General features: G+C 37.2%; 1 protein-coding gene across 1 annotated transcript in view; it reads right to left on the bottom strand.

Annotated features, from left to right (window-relative positions):
- The window catches only part of crlf1a (cytokine receptor-like factor 1a), an 85,726-nt gene that overhangs the window by 4,917 nt on the left and 68,309 nt on the right, over positions 1-12,500 (bottom strand). Inside the window, 5 exon segments of the mRNA XM_061896164.1 lie at positions 5,556-5,591; positions 5,594-5,638; positions 5,641-5,647; positions 7,837-7,911; positions 9,942-10,099. Coding sequence (XP_061752148.1) covers positions 5,556-5,591; positions 5,594-5,638; positions 5,641-5,647; positions 7,837-7,911; positions 9,942-10,099 — 321 coding nt within the window.

The raw sequence follows: 12,500 nt of genomic DNA, 5'->3' as shown, positions 1-12,500 counted from the left end.
CACAATACGAAGGTCCTGCAGTCCTGGGTTCAATCCCAGGCTAGGGATCTTTCTGTGTGGAGTTTGCATGTTCTCCCCGTGAATGCGTGGGTTCCCTCCGGGTACTCCGGCTTCCTCCCACTTCCAAAGACATGCACCTGGGGATAGGTTGATTGGCAACACTGAATTGGCCCTAGTGTGTGAATGTTGTCTGTCTATCTGTGTTGGCCCTGTGATGAGGTGGCGACTTGTCCAGGGTATACCCCACCTTCCGCCCGATTGTAGCTGAGATAGGCACCAGCGGTAGGAAATGGATGGATGGATGAAGTCAAGACTCAAAACATACCTATTCCGGACTGCTTATTCTTTGTAATCATCCTATCTTATGTATCTGTGTTGTTATTATTGTTGTTTTTATCCAATTTGATGTTATTGTTTTGATTTAGTACGGTGTCCTTGAGTGCCCAGAAAGGCGCCTTATAATTAAAATGTATTATTATTATTATCATTAAAATTCCTACAATGTGAATTCCTGTTTGTTTGTTTTTCCCATTCTGTCTCTCACAGCATAGCTCGTTTGGTAGAGCGATCGTGCCAGCAACTTGAGGGTTGCAGGTTCGATCCCCGCTTCTGCCATCCTAGCCACTGCCGTTGTGTCCTTGGGCAAGACACTTTACCCACCTGCTCCCAGTGCCACCCACACTGGTTTAAAAAAGATATAACTTAGATATTGGGTTTCACTATGTAAAGCGCTTTGAGTCACTTGAGAAAAGCGCTATATAAATATAATTCACTTCAAGTGTACCTATGATGAAAATGACAGACCTCTGTCATCATTTTAAGTGGGAGAACTTGCACAATCGGTGGCTGACTAAATACTTTTTCGCCCCGCTGTAGACTTTGTTCTTTTCCAACGTGGATGCCAGAGATTTTGTTTGGCGGACATTTTTCTTTTATGGGTCTCAATACGGCTGTGATTTCACTTTTGTTTTCATCGCATCCCACATTTGTATTCACAACACATTTTCTATGTCTCGGCTTAAAATGCCTAATTTATATTTATATGTATGTATTAGTGTTGTCTCAATACCAATATTTTTGTACTGGTACCGGTACCAATGTCATGACGGGGGGGGTCGCAACTTGCGGCGAGGTTTGTTCTCCCAGGACGTAAACAGTCTTTTCCGGACAACGGTTGAAGGTAGCGGTGTAACGGTACGTGTATTTGTATTGAACCGTTTTGGTACGGGGGTTCCGGTTCGGTGCGGAGGAGTACCGAACGCGTTCCACACGAACATATGCTAAAGTCTTAACAAGCTGCTCCTTTCTTTTTCTGCCTCTGTCTCCTGCACAACTGCATGGTCCCGCCCACACAACCATCTGATTGGTTACAACAGTAGCGATAACAAGCCAATCAGCAGTGCGTATGTCGTCAGCGCTTCAGCGTCGAGCAGATAAGTCTTTAGCAGGGGAGCAACGGACTGTCCCCAAATTATACTAAACACTTCCAAGTCAACTACTGTTGTGATCAAAATTATTCAACCCCCCACACAATTTTGGTGTTTTAGCAAGTTGGACATTTATTCCGTATTTTGTTTATAGTCATATCAAATAAAGATGTGTCAAATAGACAAATGCAACTTAAATTGTAACACTGTATTTTATCCATCCATCCATTTACCACCATCTATTCGCGGGGGGCGCTGGCGCCCATCTCAGCTTCAATTTACAAAATACCAAAAAAGGACATTTTCCTTAATATCTCATTGACAAAATGATTCAACCCCCTAGTTCCATGCATCTTTAGTACTTAGTAGAACACCCTTTGGCAGTAATGACATCCTTCAAAGGTGATACATAAGCGGACATAAGCTTCTTGCAACCATCTACAGGTATTTTAGCCCATTCCTCTTGGGCAAAGGCCTCCAGTTCATTCATATTCTTGGCCTTCTTCAAGTCCCACCACAGGTTTTCTATAAGATTTAGGTCTGGCGACTGTGAAGGCCACTCCAGAGTCTTCCAGCCCTTCTTCTGCAACCACTCTGATGTTGATTTGGAGGTATGCTTGGGATCCTTGTCCTGTTGGAAGGTCCAACGTCTCCCAAGCCTCAGCTTCGTCACTGACTTCATGACATTTGCAGCTAATATATCCTGCTAGGAAAGAGAATTCATAATGCCTTGAACGTGCTGGAGATTCCCGCTACCTGAGGCAGAGAAACAGCCCCAGAGCATGATTGACCCCCCCACCATGCTTAACAGTAGGCAAGGTGTTCTTCTCTTTGTAAGCTTCATTTTTTCTCCTCTAGACCTATATTTCAGTAGCTGTTTTTAGCTTACTGTCTTTTGTTCCCTGCTTAGTGTCATACTTGCAAATAAATAAATGGGTTGTACTTGTATAGCGCTTTTCTACCTTCAAGGTACTCAAAGCGCTTTGACACCACTTCCACATTTACCCATTCACACACACATTCACACACTGATGGAGGGAGCTGCCATGCAAGGCGCCAACCAGCACCCATCAGGAGCAAGGGTGAAGTGTCTTGCTCAGGACACAACGGACGTGACGAGGTTGGTACTAGGTGGGATTTGAACCAGGGACCCTCGGGTTGCGCACGGCCACTCTCCCACTGCGCCACGCCGATGATAATAACACCAGAATTAATAACTAAACAGCAGTGTTTGTAATCAGATCATTTGTTAAATGTCGCAATATAAAACAGATTTGCTGCGATGAGGTGGCGACTTGTCCAGGGTGTACCCCGCCTTCCGCCCGATTGTAGCTGAGATAGGCGCCAGCGCCCCCCGCGACCCCGAAAGGGAATAACCGGTAGAAAATGGATGGATGGATAAAATAGATTTGATTAGCAAAAACTATATTTGGGGCGGTATAGCTCGGTTGGTAGAGTGGCTGTTCCAGCAACTTGAGGGTTCCAGGTTGGATCCCCGCTTCTGCCATCCTAGTCACTGCCGTTGTGTCCTTGGGCAAGACACTTACCCACCTGCTCCCAGTGCCAACCACACTGGTTTAAATGTTACTTAGATATTGGCTTTCACTATGTAAAGCGTTTTTAGTCACTAGAGAAAAGCGCTATATAAATATAATTCCCGTTACTTCACTAGTCATGTATTACACACCGAAAATGTGTACCGTAGAATACCAGTATCGTTTCCCAGGTACCGGCAATTGGTACCGTTTTGGTTTATATGTGAACGAAATGCAATGCATAAGATGTCAAGTGGGATACATTGTAGTCGAGCCTTTCCAGCCTTATTTAGTTCCTTTTTTTTTGGTAACTTTGAATTCAATATTTGCCGTTTGTTTTTGGTTTGTTCTTTTAATATCGCCCATAATTTACAGTATAAAGAAATTTGAACAATATGGTTTTTTTTTCAAGGTGCTTACCAATTACATAACATACAACTCATATTTTTAAATATTTTTTGATACATTGATTTATGTTGGATTTGTTTTGGGTTTTTTTTATGTTTACCATATTTTTTTTAATGTATTCGTTACATTTTTATTTTTTATTTGGATTTAAATCAAATTGACAGGGTATATTTAATAACTTATCATTTTACACTAATGTGTATTTTTTTGACAGTATTCTTTCCAACTGTATATAATATTTTAATATTCATACTTGTTTAATGCTTGAATATATTTAGCAATTACATAAAATTTTTACTCATATTTTTAGATTAATTGATTTATGTTGGATTTCTTTGTTTTTTTATGTTTACCTTATTATTATTGTGCATTTATTACATTTTGGTCATACATTTATTTTTAATTTGGATTTAAATCAAATTGGCAGGATTTATATAATAACTTATCATTTTACGCTAATGTGTATTTTTTGCCAGTATTTTTTCCAATTCAATTGTATATAATATTTTAATATTTATACTTGTTTAACGCTTAAATATATTCAGCAATTACATAACATTTTTACTCATATTTTTACACATTTTTTGATTCATTGATTTATATTGGATGTGTGTGTTATTTTATGTTCACCCTATTATTATTATGTATTTATTACATTTTGGTAATATATTTATTTTAATTTGGATTTAAAGAAATTTGGCAGGATATATATGTATATATATTATATATATATATAATAACGTATTATTGTACACCAATGTGTATTTTTTGGCCAGTATTTTTTTCCAATTGTATATAATATTTGAATATTTATACTTGTTTCATGCTTAAATGTATTAAGCAATTACATAAAATTTTTACTTATATTTTTTTATTCATTGATTTATGTTGGATTTGTTTTTGTTTTTTTATGTTTACCCTATTATTTTGTATGTATTACATTTTGGTCAAATATTTATTTTTAATTTGGATTTAAATCAAATTGGCAGGGTATATATAATAAGTTTATCATTTTACACTAATGTGTATATTTTGCCAGTATTTTTTTCCAATTGTATATAATATTTCAATATTCATACTTATTTAATGCTTAAATTACATAACATTTGTACTCATATTTTTACATATTTTTTGATTCATTGATTTATATTGGATTTGTGTGTTATTTTATGTTCACGCTATTATTATTATGTATTTATTACATTTTGGTCATATATTTATTTTAATTTGGATTTAAATCAATTTGGCAGGATGTATATGTATATATATATATATATATATATATATATATATAATAACTTATCATTGTACACTAATGTGTATTTTTTCAATTGTATATAATATTTTAATATTTATACTTGTTTAATGCTGAAATATATTAGCAATTACATAACATTTTTACTCATTTGTTTTTTAATTAATTGGTTTATGTTGGATTTGTTTTTATTTTTTTATGTTTACCCTATTATTATTATGTATTTATTACATTTGGTCGAATATTTATTTTAATTTGATTTAAATCAAATGGCAGGATATATATATAATAAGTTATCATTTTTACACTAATGTGTATTTTTTGCGTGTATTTTTTCCAATTGTATATATTTTAATATTTATACTTGTTTAATGCTGAAATATATTTAGCATTTACATAACATTTTTACATATTTTTTGATTCATTGATTTATGTTGGATTTGTTTGTTACTTTATGTTTACCCTATAATATTATGTATTTATTACATTTTGGTCATATATTTATTTTTAATTTGGATTTAAATCAAATTGGCAGGGTATATATATAATAACTTTTCATTATACACTAATGTGTATAATTTTGGCAGTAATGTTTTCCAATTGTATATAATATTTTAATATGTATACTTGTTTAATGCTTAAATATAATTAGTTTTATTTGCTATTTAGATTGCCTTAATTGGTTGTTTATTTTTCATTTTATATTTTAGATGCTTGTGAGACGTAAGCAATTTTAATTCAACAGCAATCATTTTTTCAAGCTGAGAATTTTGATATTTGTAATAATAATCATGTTTTTAAGCATGTACATTCAGAATTTAAAATAATTTTTTCTTACGATAATTTTGTGCTGACTTTACATCATATTTTTGCAATTTTTTTGCTGTTTTGGATATTTATTTATACTCCAATTTCTGTGTGCTTGCTCACCACTGTGAGGCGTGGATGCAGCAGTGGGATGACTCACTCGCTCCAGATTCCAGCCTTGCGAGACCCGTAGATCCCCACCGGTTACACCGCACCTGCATGGAGATAAACATTAGCCACATGGAAAAACACAGTTATAATAATAAATAAAAATTAATGCTAAACTAAAACAAAAATAATCAGGCTAATAATAATAATTGTAACATATTGTCATGAAAAAATATAAATATCCCAAAGATAATGATGCTAATAATATAAAGATAACGCTAACAATAATTAGAATATTAATGTCAGGCTTGCCTCTGACAGTTTGTCTATGTTTTAGTTTTTCCCTCTGCATTTTGTCTTTGTTTCCTCTGTGTGTGTGTGTAGTGTTTTCCTGTCAGCACTCTTATTTTGTCTGTTTCCTGTGTTTTCTCCCTGGGCACCGTTTTTTCCCTCAGCTGCGGCTGATTGCACCCGGTCACACCTGGTGTCAATCAGCCCACTCCTATTTTACCTGCTTTGTTCCCCCAGTCAAGGCTGGATTATTCTGTTAGAGTTAGTTTGTGACGAACCCCAAGATGCAGAGATGGAGGCAGGCATTGGATAGGAAAACATGATAAAATAAAGATCCTAAAACAAGAACAGACAAAGGGGTACAACAAAAAGCACGCACGAGGCGGATAACCAACTAAGAGAGCTAGCATGGGAGCTAGAAAACAAAAGGAATTTAGCATGGCATCTAGCAAAAACAAAAAGGGTCTAGCATGGAAGCTAGCGGGCAGGGAAACAGAAGTCGTAACGTGTAGTACAAAACAAACTGAAGCAGGGAACAAAGAACAGTAAGCTACAAACATCTAACAGATATAGCTTACCGCTACGCTGCAAATACAAGACACGACAGGAGTGACAAGAGCGACATCGACGAGACAATACAGAAGCGACAAGCAATACGTGACAATAATCCAGCACTGACTGGAGGAACAAAGCAGGTAAAATAGGAGCGGGCTGATTGACACCAGGTGTGGCCAGGTGCCAATCAGCCGCAGCTGAGGGAAAACAGCGCCCAGGAGAAACACAGGAAACAGACAAAAAAGAGCGCTGACAGGAAACACTACACACACACACACACACACACACACACACACACACACACACACACAGAGGAAACAAATACAAATGCAGAGGGAAAAACTAAAACATAGACAAACATATACAAAAATGACAGAGTGCTGGAGCAAACTGTGATAAAAATGCTAAAGCTGACAAGAATGTTCATAATAATAATCATGCTAAAATAATGATAATAATAATAGTAACAACACAGTGAAAAAAGGAATCATGCTAATTGAATTATTGCATATAATAGCAATGTTAACAATAATGATAATATTTATATGAGAGTGATAGTAATGTTATAGCTAACAATAATGTTAATGATAACACTAATGTTAATAATGCTAATGCTAATAATGCCTAATTGAATTATTGCAAAGAATAGTAATGTTAACAATAATGATAATATTTATATGATTAGTGATGGTAATGTTATAGCTAACAATAAAGTTAATGATAACACTAATGTTAAAAAATGCTAATGCTAATAATAATCATGTTAATGACTGATGTCAATTACAATTTTTATCTACTAAAATAGTTATAATAATAACAATTATCCTAATAACAATCATAATGACTGATGTTAATAGCAATCATACAATGACATTATCCATAATACTATAAATAATCATAATAATAACAATCATTCTAAAACAATCATTTTGATACTAAAATAAAATTACTAAAAATAATCATGAAATGATAATCATGCTAAAATAATCAAGTTGATAATAATACTAACAATAATAACAATGTCATAATGCTAATGACAACAATAAGGCTCATATTAATATACAATTATGATAGTGACAACGTTATTGCAGACGATAATATTAATGTATTGGTAACGATAATACAAATAGTGTTAATAATTACAATGCTAATAACAATCATGTTAATAATAAAAATCCTAATCATGCTAATAATAATAAACGTTTAAGAATGTTGATGATGTTAATACCTATAATAGTAATCGAGTAATGCTAATATTATTTATAATTATGATAGTGATAATAATAGTAATACCAACAACAATGTTCTTAATAAAAACGACGATATTGCTAATAATAATTGTAACAGAATTCTACAATAATAACAATGCTACTAGTAATAATATTCTAATAATGAAAAAAAAAAAAATATATATATATATATATATATAAATATATAACAGCACTACTACCTGCACAAAGTACACAGTTCCAGGTCTGAGTCCCGCCAGTCTGCAAGATGTCTGATTGCCGACGTCATCCATCACCTGCGGGTCAGTGAAGAACAAACAGGATTAATAATGATAATAATAAATAAGTCAGTCCAACATCAAAGCTTCAATCAGACGCAACCACAAATATGTTTGCAGAGCGTGTTTGTTTAGTGGCTCCTGATCAGCGTGTTTATGGAAACATTTCTGCTGTGGATCAGCGCGTGGAAGAGCACGCAGAGGGAGACAAATCAGTCGCATGTGCTGAGCTATTAAAGCAAGGCAAATAAACAGGAGATGAATAAATAATGCTGCGTACCGTCATAAAACATGTAATAATTATCATGACAGGAAGGAGCCAGGCAGCCATATTGAAGACATTACCAGCGTGATCTCACCAGGAGAAGCGGCCCACGTGGTCTCGGGTCTCATCCACGCAGCTTTAATCACCACAGAGTCCAACACGCTATTTGTCATTCATTCCTTATACAGACAATCAACCACCAGATGGCGCTACAGTGAAAAAGTGTGTCACTTTGATGCAAAATTTAATATTGGTAAATTCGTTTGTTTAGTGGTGCTTTAGAGGAACGTTCTACAAAGCCTGTTTCCATATGAGTTGGGAAATTGTGTTAGAATATAAACGGAATACAATGATTTGCAAATCCTTTTCAACCCATATCAGTTGAATATGCTACAAAGACAACATATAACCTGGCTTAAACCCAACAACTTTTTTGCGCTAAATGAGGCATGTCCTCCTAACTTTACACATGCGCATATTGCCCCGTTCCCCTTAAAAGGGGTGGGGGGGTCGCACTAATATACAAAGAAAACTTTAACCTTAGTCTTAACATAAATAATTAATATAATCGTTTGAGGTGCTTATGAGGGCTGTCACACCGCTGCCTCTACACCTGGCTGTTATCTACCGCCCCCATTGCCTTTCGTCTCTCCAAGGTTCTCATAGTCATCATCAATAAGCATTCACACAATTATACAACTTTCTTTTTCTGCCGGACCTCCCTGTCCTTCCTCCGTTATTTTGGGGCACACTTTCCTGAATCGGGAACTGGGAAACCAAAACGGATCAGATAATTCGCTGATGATCAATTATTTCTTTAATGATGTAATGACATTTTGTATTTATTGAAATAATAATACTAGAGATGTTCGATAATGGCTTTTTTGCAGATATCCAATATTCCGATATTGTCCAACTCTTAATTACAGATATCAACCGATACCGATACATACAGTCGTGGAATTAACACATTATTATGCCTAATTTTGTTTTGATGCCCCGCTGGATGCATTAAACAATGTAACAAGGTTTTCCCAAATAAATCAACTCAAGTTATGGAAAAAAATGCCAACATGGCACTGCCATATTTATTATTGAAGTCACAAAGTCCATTTTTTTTTTTAACATGCCTAAAAAACAGCAGCTTAGTATTTGGGACATGCTCTCCCTGAGAGAGCATGAAGGGGTTGAGGTGGGCAGGGTTGGGGGCGGGGAAGGCAGGGTTGAGGTGTATATTGTAGCGTCCGGAAGAGTTAGTGCTACAAGGGGTTCTGGGTATTTGTTCTGTTGTTTTTATGTTGTGTTACGGTGCGGATGTTCTCCCGAAATGTGTTTGTCATTCCTGTTTGGTGTGGGTTCACAGTGTGGCGCTTATTCGTAGCAGTGTTAAAGTTGTTTATACGGCCACCCTCAGTGTGACCTGTATGGCTGTTGACCAAGTATGCAGTGTATTCACTTGTGTGTGTAAAAAAAACGTAGATATTATGTGACTGTGCCTTTAAGGTTTATTGGCGCTCTACGTCCGTGTACACAGCGGTGTTTTAAAAAGTCATACATTTTACTTTTTGAAACCAACACTGATAATTTTGAAACCGATACCGATAATTTCTGACATTACATTTTAAAGCATTTAACGGCCGACAATATCGGCAGTCTGATATTATCGGACATCCCTAATTAATACTGATAATTTAATCATAATTTGTCTTAAAAGTTCTGAGTTTTTTTTATTGTAAATAGCTTGTCATGTTTGTGTTTCTGTGTAATTGGAATTGTGCTTTACCTTCCAGTTTTGGCTGTCCTCCAGTCTGTAGCGGATCTGGTACTTGGCCTGAAACAGGAAGTCTTTGAGGGCCGGCGGGGCCTCCCAGCGGACGCTCAGCTGGTCCTCCAACTGCCCAACGCGACTCACAGTCACACCCGACGGAGGGTCCGTGGTCACTGGAGGGGAACCAGACCAGAGAAGTTCATGTGAAGTGAAGTAAAGTGAAGTGAATTATATTTATATAGCGCTTTTCTCTAGTGACTCAAAGCACTTTTACATAGTGAAACCCAATATCTAAGTTATATTTAAAAATGGGTGACACTGGGAGCAGGTGGGTAAAGTGTCTTGCCCAAGGACACAACGGCAGTGACTCGGATGGCGAAAGCAGGAATTTAACCTGGAAACCTCAGGTTGCTGGCACGGCCACTCTACCAACCGAGCTATACAGCTGAATGTGAGTTCAAAAACGCAGACGAAGAGATGAATGTTCCCTAGGTAAACGCCAACCGCGTCACAGTTGACAGTCTCATTGACATCCCACTGGGTTGTGAGTTTTTCCTTGCCCTTATTTGGGATCTGAACCGAGGATGTCGTTGTGGCTTGTGCAGCCCTTCGAGACACTTGTGATTTAGGGCTATATAAATAAACATTAATTGATTGGTTGATACACATATATATATATATATATATATATATATATATATATATATATATATATATATATATATATATATATATATATATATATATATACACACACACACATATATTAATTACATTTTATTTAGTATAACACTGATGTTTTTTCGTTTGTTTTTTGAAAGTTGATTTTGCACTATTATGTTATATAATCTCTGCCTGTTCCATGGGAGGAAGCCCGAGTACCCGGAGGGAACCCACGCAGTCATGGGGAGAACATGCAAACTCCACACAGAAAGATCCCGAGCCCGGGATTGAACCCAGGATTACTCAGGATCTTTGTATTGTGAGGCAGATGCAACAACCCCTGTACCACCGTGCTGCCCTATTTAAGCCTTGTTTGTTCAGTTTTCATTGCAAAACTTGTTTGGGTCCCTATTAAAAGGTTCATTTGTTCAACCTTGGCCCACGGCTTGGTTCAGTTTTAAATTTTGGCCCACTCTGTATTTGAGTTTGACACCCCTGATGTAAAGTGAAGAAACTGAAATGTTGACACTAATAACTGAAAGCTAACACGCCAGGTTCCTTTCACAGACAGAGGCCACGACGGTGGACTTATTCAAAAGCTGTTTTTTTCCAACGTGCATGAGTTTTGTTGTCAAAGTTGAAAAAAGTCCCACTAGTGTGTCATGCCATTCCCTGCCACCCACTGGTCAGCTGTGTTAATTGCACAAAACCCAACAAAAACAAGATGGTGGACAAAAGTCTAGTATTGCACAGGGGTGTCAAACTCAAATACAGAGCGGGCCAAAATTCTAAACTGAACAAAGCCGCGGGCCAAAGTTGATTGATTGATTGATTTTGATTGATACTTTTATTAGTAGATTGCACAGTTCAGTACATATTCTGTACAATTGACCACTAAATGGTAACACCCCAATACGTTTTTCGACTTGTTGAAGTCGGGGTCCACGTTAATCAATTCATGGTAAACAACAAGGTGGAACAAATGAACCTTTAATAGGGACCCAAACAACTTTATAGTGACATGCAAAATCGAGGTTTGTTGGTAGCGGGGGTGTATATTGTACTGTCCCAGAAGAGTTAGTGCTGCAAGTGGTTCTGGGTATTTGTTCTGTTGTGTTACAGTGCGTTACCCCGCCCACCTCAACCACGCAGGGAGGGGGAGGGGGGTGATTGGTGCTCGCGGGGTGTATAACAAAGTCAGGGGTGTCATGGATGCAAAGGATTCTGGGTATTTGTTGTGTTGCGTTTATGTTGTGTTACTGTGAGGATTTTCTCCCGAACTGTGTTTGTCATTCTTCTTTTGTGTGGGTTCACAGTGTGGCGCATATTAGTAGGAGTGTTAAAGTTGTTTATATCACAACCGGAAGTGTACTCTGTGTCACCCAGTATGCCTTGCAATCTCATACATGTGCCGATAGAAGCAGCGAAATGCATATGTCCGGTCGGCACGCAAATAGCATTCCGTGAATGGCGGGCGCGATGACGTTCAAGAGGACGTTAAGAGTAATATCATCACGACACGCCCTTAATATTGTAGTCCGGGTGAAAATTGGAGAACGTTGACTCCGGGAGAGGCATTGAATTCCGGAATCTCCCCGCAACAATCTGGGGGGTCGGCAATTGCGCAGCTGAGCCGCATCAGAGTTGCCAAACGGCTCCGGAGCCGCGGGTTGCTGACCCCTGTTCTATCAATCAATCAATCAATGTTTACTTATATAGCCCTAAATCACTAGTGTCTCAAAGGGCTGCACAAACCACAACACAAACCACTACGACATCCTCGGTCGGCCCACATAAGGGCAAGGAAAACTCACACCCAGGGGGACGTCGGTGACAATGATGACTATGAGAACCTTGGAGAGGAGGAAAGCAATGGATGTCGAGCGGGTCTAACATGATACTGTGAAAGTT

The sequence above is a fragment of the Nerophis ophidion genome, linkage group LG03 (assembly GCF_033978795.1).
Source record: "Nerophis ophidion isolate RoL-2023_Sa linkage group LG03, RoL_Noph_v1.0, whole genome shotgun sequence".
Taxonomy (NCBI): Eukaryota; Metazoa; Chordata; class Actinopteri; order Syngnathiformes; family Syngnathidae; genus Nerophis; species Nerophis ophidion.
This window is presented reverse-complemented; position numbering and strand designations above follow the sequence as displayed.